General features: G+C 41.1%; 2 protein-coding genes across 3 annotated transcripts in view; one reads left to right on the forward strand and one right to left on the reverse strand.

Moving 5' to 3' along the window:
• Nucleotides 1-7,296, reverse strand: part of SOCS4 (suppressor of cytokine signaling 4) — a 10,304-nt gene extending 3,008 nt beyond the window's left edge. Inside the window, exon 1 of one of the 2 annotated variants that reach the window (XM_025203502.1) lies at nt 4,222-4,241. The gene's annotated coding sequence lies outside the window, so the exon portion shown is untranslated. Of the gene's footprint in view, nt 1-4,221; nt 4,242-7,275 lie in introns of those variants that run through there. The other variant, XM_025203501.1, reaches the window with a different exon arrangement.
• Nucleotides 7,297-7,442: 146 nt separating this feature from the next.
• WDHD1 (WD repeat and HMG-box DNA binding protein 1) overlaps nt 7,443-8,556 on the forward strand; it is a 48,869-nt gene continuing 47,755 nt past the window's right edge. The window contains exon 1 of the mRNA XM_025203500.1: nt 7,443-8,257. Within this exon, the coding sequence (XP_025059285.1) occupies nt 8,177-8,257 (81 nt within the window). The 5' untranslated portion in view covers nt 7,443-8,176. The remainder of the gene's footprint in view (nt 8,258-8,556) is intronic.

Consider the following 8,556-nt stretch of genomic DNA (forward strand, 5'->3'; position numbering starts at 1 on the left):
TGTATGTGAATAAGGTTTAAACTCACCATGCCTTAAAGCAGAAAGACCTTGTTGCTGCCAACAATTTTGTGCTAGAAAAAAAATGTAATGCACCAGAGGATACTGCTTTGGTTGATCACTAAGCCAATGTTGTATCTATTCTAATCAATGTTTCAGGAAAGAACCAGCTAGAACAGAAACAAAGTAGGTCAAAGAGTACAAAGAGCTACTGTACCTACACGATAGGCTTGTTTGTTACTAATCTCCTGAGTCGGATGCCAGAGATCTTATTCTTAACTGACACTTTTGGGTCACTTTCAGGATACAAAATAAATTAAAAATAAGGCACTCAGATTCTGCTAGTCTCTGAAGGCTGCTTTCATTTCCCTTTCAAAATGGAGTTTAGAAAGCCATTGGGTCCCCTGGGGATTGAAATATCTGGGGCTTTACATACTGAGAAGGATTAAACCAAATCCAGGTCCTTCAGTAAAAGCAATTTAAAAACGGCCGTGAAAGATGGGAGCTGCTTATTACTTGTTATGGGAGAGAAAGTTTCTGTTATTAAATCAATGTCACACAAATGTATGCGGCCTCGTTCGCTCCCTGCCTTACTTCCAAAAGGCCTGTTGTATTCTTGAAGAGTTAACAGGTTTGTTCTTGAGGGGGATCCTCTAGAGAAGGAAAATCCTTTCAAGTACACAAGTGGAAGTATAGCAGCAAAAGACACGTTGCAAAGTGCTCCTGGGCTCTTTAGGGGACTTGCCTTAGGTGGAAAGCTTTTCCATTATATAGCATGATGCTTGCACAGCAAAACAAGATATGCTTCCTCCCCACTACTGTTTTGTTTTTTAAACGGATTAAAATGGTAAATACTAGGCAGGAAGAAGGGCATCCACTTCCTCTCTCCATTGAATCTATTCTCATAATTATGATTACCCAGCATGACACCACTCTGCTGTCCCAGAGGGGCAAGCATGCTGAGCTCTCTCCTCTGTCAGAAAGAGAGCAATTTCATTAGGCCAGCAAGATGTTTCAATATAATCTGTGGGCCAGATATACCCCTGACCAAAGATTTTTGAATTGTCACTTCAGTCCAGAAGAAAGTATTCCCCACTGGCATTGGCAGGACATGCACGAATAGAGCGGGGAAATATACATCAACTGCCAGAAACAGACCCGGACACAGGCATGGGCAAACTGGGCAGCCGCCCAGGGCCTGGACAGAGACGGGGCCCAAAAATGAAAAAAAATTACAATTGCAAAAAAAAAGAGAGTTAATATTGTGCATATACTGGCAATGAATGGTATCAATCGAGAACAAACTATTTAAACCCATCGATACCACAGATGTGATAAAGACTTTTGCAACAAGTCCAATTATTATAATCATTATCTCAGGTGAAGGGGGGCCCCGATACTAAAAGTTCACCTGTGGGCACCAGATATGGCATGGGCCAGAAACTTTGTTTAACGTATGTCCTAAGAGAAGGCCTCAATGACGAGGAAAACCTCAAGACACAAAGTCAAACTGGAGAACGAAAGTTATGCCTTAGTGACAAGACTGAGATAAATAAAGATACGTTCTGTCCGTGTTCTGCATCTTGTTCATGGGTGAAGAACTAAGCTCTTTTAGGAAGGCAGGGCATGGTAGCAGTACCTTAGACAAACCAGTTAGTCTAAAAGGTGCTAATATGTGCTGCTGTCTGCCTAACTTCAAACTAGCACAGCTAACTACCTCTCTTCAACCTTTTTGTGCTACAACACAGTACTAGTGAAGAGACATGAGAACCTTTCTATATACAAGTGCTTTATCTATACTTAAGATTCACTGAAGACATTTCCACAGCCACGTGTCTCCTGCATCCAAGTCATTAATAAAAAACATTAAACAACACTGGATCCAGGACAAACCCTTGTGGAACCCCACTAGAAACCTCCTGCCATTTTGACATCAATCCACATGCACTTACTCTCTGCTTGTGGTTATTCAGCCAACTTTGTAGTTACTGAACAGTAATTCTATCTAGTCCACATCTCTCCAATTTACTTGGGAAAATATCATATTGGAAACTATGAGAAGTCCTTACTAAATGACAAGTACAGGTATTCCTCACTTTACGCGGGTTCTGTATGTGCAAATTTGCTCTAATGAGATGACCCTTTTTACACCAAAAGTTCATGATATGCAAAGTAAATTCACTCTTATGTGATCAGTGTGATGGAAGCCTGCAGTCAGCTGCTTTGTGCAGTGCATTGTGGGAGTGATATGCACCAAAATATAGTCTCCTGTGTGGAGCTGTGCTCGTTGTCTGCGACACATGTTTCTGTAGTTGCCATCCCCATTATGATAGTGCCCTGTGCTTGTGTGTACTCTCTGCTGTTGCTGAGTACCAAAACCATCTTGCAGAAGTGCTAGAAATGGGTCTGGGGGTCAGTACAGTCGAGGTCTTGGAACATACCCCTATTTGTGACACTGTAAAGTGGGTTTCCTTTATGCAAATTTGAGTTATGTGCTGTTTTCCAGGAATGCATGTACAGCATAAAGCGAGGGAAACCTTATATTATTATTCACTCTTTTCTCTTCATCCATTGAACTAGTAACCCTGTCAAAGAAGGAATCAAAGTTGACCGTAAGTAAATTTGGAGAATTTACTTAAGAATGATTCCAAAATGTACACTTGAGTTACACAGACAAAACAAAAAAGTTAATTTAACAAACATTTTAGTTGAAAAAAATTCTAGCACTTGAAGGTCATAGTAGGACAGATTTGTAGCTGCCTGAAAAAAAGTTAATTTTCTCATCTTGATCATTCAACCTGTATACTGAATGAGGCATGACTGGTGGAAAAAAAATAGCTCATGATCACCTAATTGAGGATTGTATCTCAACATGTAGAAACAAAAGTACTTTTTCTCAACGCCCTCTCCCCCACCCCCGTACAATTAGGGGTGACTAAGTTCTTCGTATTTCAGTCCGGCAGAACAGCTGCTGTTTCAGAGGCAGTGTGAACTCTCCAAATGTTCAGAGATTTTGGCTGGCTGTCAAAACTTCCCTAAGAAAGCAAGCGCAAGAAAGGAAATGACCACATCCTCTAACACATTGTCTCCCGGCCAGATCTGAACAGAATTTCATAAGACGAGATACTTCTTTAGCCAGAAGAGATTACTGCTGCCAAACATCTTAAAATGAGAACTAGTCCTTGTGAATATAAGGCCATTATAATTTTGTCATTTGTTGGCAGACTGAGATGAGCCCTAAGCATATCCAGACTCTTCCTGACATCAGGTTTGAAATAAGTGAACAATCTCTCCAGCCTATTAGTTCCTCCCACCCCAAGCTCTCTGTACCAGCTGCATATGAAAGATGCCTAGAGAGTAAGCAGATTCATCAACAGTTTTTTCTTTGCATGCATATATATCTCTGATAAACAGTTATTATTTGTGCTGCAGTAGTGTTAGGCACTGCATATGTATGTAATGAAGACGGCCCTGTCCCAAAGACGGCAGGATTTTTCCAGTTCCATCCGCTGCTACAGACTAATTTTGTCAGGCAACTTAAGAGTATTAACTTTTATACAAAGATACAGGTTGTAGCCATATTGGTCTACAGGCAAAAGGAATCAGAATTCGTGGTACAGGTGATATCTTCTATTAGACCAACTAGATATTCACAAAAAAAGTCTTTATTTGTAAGCTTTTGGGCGCGCACACCCTTCTTCAGGCATAAAATGCAAAAACTGTAAAAATTTCTCCTAGGTGGGAATGAAAACTCATATTTCACAGGGGAGCTGAAGATACTACAAGATCTCCTAGTTGGAAAAGTTCTTTTTGTGCAAATTAGGCTCAGATAGAAGTCAGAGCAGTCTATTTACAATCTTTGAATTCTCCTATGGCTGAAGAAGGGTATGCACACGCAAAAGCTTGTAAATAAAGATTTTTTTTTGTTGCAAATATCTAGTTGGTCTAATACAAGATATCACCTGTACCATGAGTTCTGAAATCTTATACAAAACACAAACATATCCCCATATCAGGCAGCTCTAAGGAAGTAAATGGGCTTGTACTCTTTTAAAACCAGGTTTGAATCTGGCCTGGTGAGCGAAGAGGAAGATGGTCCAATGGCTTGGGGGACCCAGACTCAGTTCCCCCATTCTGTGACATACTTTGTGTCTAACCGCAGCAAGTTACATAGACTTAAGCACCTACTATCCATTGATTTGTATTGAAATGGGTGTTAGGCACCTGAACCTTTGAGGATCTGGCCTCCATCTTTCTGTGTCTCAGGATCACAGGGCCATACCTGTTATGGTAAATGAAAGATCGGGAAGTGTTCAGAGGATACAGAGCTCTGACTACCTTAGGTAGTTAAGACTCCTATATCCTTAAGATGAAAACTTTTGAACTAAACAATATCATATAGTATGCATCCAGTAATGATTGACATTAAATAAAAAACAAACAAAAAGAGGAAGGGCAGCACAGATGGAGCATACTTTTACCTAAAGGGCAATGTTAAATTTGTACAGCCAGTGCACAAGCTACATTTATCACTTCCAAGAACTTTTACAAAAAAAACAGAGACTTGATGCTGGCAGATAACTGTATAAATCAGATTGGGGGTCTCTTGCCTACAGAGGCTGTCTTGCAAATGAGTATGTTAAAAGCAGGAAAATTTGATAAAAACCTCAAAAACGTAACTTTTCATCCTAAGCAAATGACAATATAAAACAAGGCACAGGAATAAATAGAGTTCACTTCAGGCCACAGAACGCTGCCTGTAGTACCAAGTTATCTAACATCATCATAGATCTAAAATCCCTGGAGGGCAAATGGAGGGCTGGTGGGTTTTTTGTTGTTGTCATTTTTATTATATCCTCTGCTGCCTGCACAGGCTTCCTACCTCCACTGAGTGTTTTTGTAGAACTTAACTCTGAGAATGGACTGCAAGTCAACACCAGATCCCTCCTTATTCAACAAATAGTGCTACACGGGTGCCTTAACATACCTGCAGGGTCCTAAGTAAAAGCCACATTTACTGGTTGCTTTTATGCAGCAAAAATGCAGTGTAAGAGCAGCTAACATTGAATACCAGGTGAAAGCATCAAGAGAGCCTAATCTTGTGCCCATCATTGGCAAAGCTCTCCCTAAGTTAAATAGATCCTAGCCATAATAAAGGCCTTGTTTCAAATAATGTTGGGGGGTTTTTTTAAATCTAATATTAATTTTCCCCAGCCACTGTGAATATCCATCTTTGCACTCTACAAGTCCCTCCAAAACCTTTTTGATCAAATTCTTATATTTTCCAGGGTATTCCTCTCATTAAACAACTCCCCCTTCAATTAAACCAAACACAAACCTAGTAGTTCATTAAACCAATCAAGTTCATGTCAATAATCCCTACTGTGGAGGTCCTTGTGGGAATTGATATTCTTTATGCAATTCACAGCATTCTGAATCAATTAAATAATTTTGCCTAACAAGTACTGCAAAGACTACTTAAACCATTGGAACATTTTTAATAGTATATTTCTTTAATTGCTTCTTTTTCATCTTTTTTTTTTTTAGCTTGTTAGGAAATTACTAAGCTAGTTACATAAAAAAATTATAATTGATCTCTATCAAAATTTGAACACACGACCGTACTTTCAGACCTGAATATGCATCGAAGATGGGACAGTGTCAACTTATTTCTGAAGTAAGCCCTGCTACAAGTAGTGTAAACCCTTAATTCCTTTGTCTCCATTGATTTATCTCATATTTAATGGTATTTATTCTGTTCTAAGTGTCTAACCCTTGTCTAAGAGCCTTTACAATAAATAAAAGATGCAGTCACACACAAATGAGCCAGCAGCCATTCCTGATCCCATGCCAGAAAAAAAAGGATTAGAAATAAAAATCAGGCTCCAAATGATGTTTCCTGTCCTATCAAATACTGGTTGAGTGCCATGACTGTTGGATGCCTTGACAAAAGCTCCCTGTCTTTTATACTGAAGAAACAAAGTACCTTGCAGCACTGTCAATGTGGGAAGTGGAGAGAAGCAGTATCTCTAGTAGGCAGGCACCAAACCATTCAGGGCTTAGAGAACAAGATCAACACCCATATTACTAAAACAAGCCATTACATCCTAAAGCATCAGTCCCTAGCTAGATTTAGTGCAGCATTGAGCAGAATGTCTTGCAACAGCATTCAAGTGACAAAGGCAAGTATAATAGCAGCAAGGTCTGTATTCAGAATACAGGGTATATGACAAACAAATAAAAAAGGCTTTCCTATAAACTACTGCTAGATAATCAATTAACTGTAGCTGAGAATCCAATAATATCCTCTGACTATGAACTTTGACAATAGATATAAAGCACACACTCTCAAAAGAAGGGCAAATACTCTTTTTATGTTCTAGTGCCCCCCCTAACTTTACTCAATATCACCTCTATCTTATGGGCCTTCACTTGGAGTGAGCTTATGGTTTTGTAGTAAGAAGTACTTAAATGCTGTATACGCTGCACAATATTCTGCATACAATTAGGGAAGATCTTTTGCATAATGCCCCCATCCCCAAAAGATGAAAAAGCCCATTGAAAAGAGCAATCCCACCTTTTTACTTTGCAGTTCCCACCCTAAAGATTTTTCTATTAAACGTATTACCCACAAGAAGCATGATGTATTGCAGTGTATCTGAATATCCCCTTGCCCGAGCTTCTGCAAAGTTGAACAGTGAAAGCTGAGCATATGTAAAGAAAAATAAAAGTAAGCCTAGAGTCTGCAGTGCTGTCACTTGACTCCAATGTGAAAGCACGAACAATGTGACTGTTGTGAAGGGCCCAACAGCATTTCCAAGACAACAGTTATTTCCCCCCCAGACACTGATAACTCCCATTGCAAACTAAAGCTGAACCTAAAAAAAATCCTGCCTGAGAGCAAATACTCTCAGAAGCAGTTAAATGGGGCATATCATTAAAGTTACAGAAAGGGACATTTTTTCTCCTTTCAGATTTTTTTTTTTTTGGTGATCTAAAGACAAACACAGTTTTTTCCTCAAGAAATAGAGGGCTTTTGGTGTGCTTTAATGTAACAACAGCTGGTGGTTCAGGTAGTGGGCAGTAGCTATACATTTAACCACATCTCTTACCTACTTCATGGTCAAGAGTTTTGCATGATGAAGAGCTAGCATTTGAAAGCCTGCCTAGCTTTATTCCAACCCTGCAGTGAGTCCAATAGAAGATATCCCCCCCACAAAAAAATCTCACATAATTCCTGGACCACCACAGCTACAACATCATTCAAACTCTACCTACCTCAACATCATTCAGATGGATGCAGGGTCACAAGAGACAGGCATCTTACAATCACCGAATGATCCAGCAATGATGTTTGATCCTGCAGTCTCTACCCCCAGCACCTATCCATGCCAAAAGGCAAGTCCTGTAACATTTTACTAGCTTTGCCTGAATAAGCACAGTGATCTCATATTCTTAAATTGGTTTGTCCTAAAACGCTACTGAGAAGTGAGACATCCGGAAGGGAACAGTCATTAACGCCGATTCAAAAGAATCAAATGTGTTTTCAGCAACAGCTCTTTTTTTCCTTGTCACTTATCTTTAAAAACACCACCAAAAGTTACACACACACACACACACACTCTTTTAATAAAAAGTCATCACGGTCTCTCCAGGCACAGGGTTAAACATGAATTTGAGCTTAAAAAAAAAGTCAAGATAGTCTAAGTTGTCTTCTTTTGGAGCAAGGCTTACCCTGAGGAACAAGGCTGGCCAGAAAACAGGCTCTTGTGTTCTGTAAACACAGACAGAAACTCCCCCCAGCAAAAGTTATTTTTACTGTTTTGACAGACGTCACAACTGTCCACAGCCACCAATTCTCCCTAAAAGACATAGGGGGATAGGCTCTGTCTCCTGTTATTCTTTGGTTTGGGGCGAGAAACAACAGAGAAGCAAAACCATGGTTTGAAAGCCCAGTCTCCTGCTATAAAAGCCAAAAACCAAGCTAGTTGGGGCCCAAGACCTTGCAGCGACCAAAGGAAACATGACCAAGGCCAACCTATGACAACGGATGTTGACATCTAGAGTTGGGAGGAGCTCGCTACCGATGGCGCCACTGCCTCAACCGAGGGGCAGCGCGTCAAGGTAAAGCCTCTTGCCCTCGAAGCGGAAAAGAGCACGTGGAGGAAGGACCCCCACTATGACCTACTGTACATGCTACATCTGTGGATGTCTCTGGCAGACGACAGGACATGAAGCAATGGGCTCAAGGTGCAGCAAGGTAAGTTGAGGACGTTAGGAAAAACGCCCTCACGAGGAGAGTAGTAAAGCACTGGAATGGGCTCCCCAGAGAGGTGCCCGAGTCTCCACCCTTGGGGCATCCGAGACCCCAGCAGACAAACCCGGGCTGGGATGATGCCGCTCGGCACGATCCTGCCTGGAGCAGGGGCTGGACAAGATGTGAGCTCCCCTCCCGCCCGCCTTGTCTAGGCTCCTCAGCCCCCTCCCTCCCCAAACCCCGGGAAGGGGGGATATTTCCACCCTCCCCCCACAAACCCGGGGGGGGGGGGGGTTTCCTCC

Source organism: Alligator sinensis, unplaced genomic scaffold, assembly GCF_000455745.1.
Source record: "Alligator sinensis unplaced genomic scaffold, ASM45574v1 scaffold50_1, whole genome shotgun sequence".
Classification (NCBI taxonomy): Eukaryota; Metazoa; Chordata; order Crocodylia; family Alligatoridae; genus Alligator; species Alligator sinensis.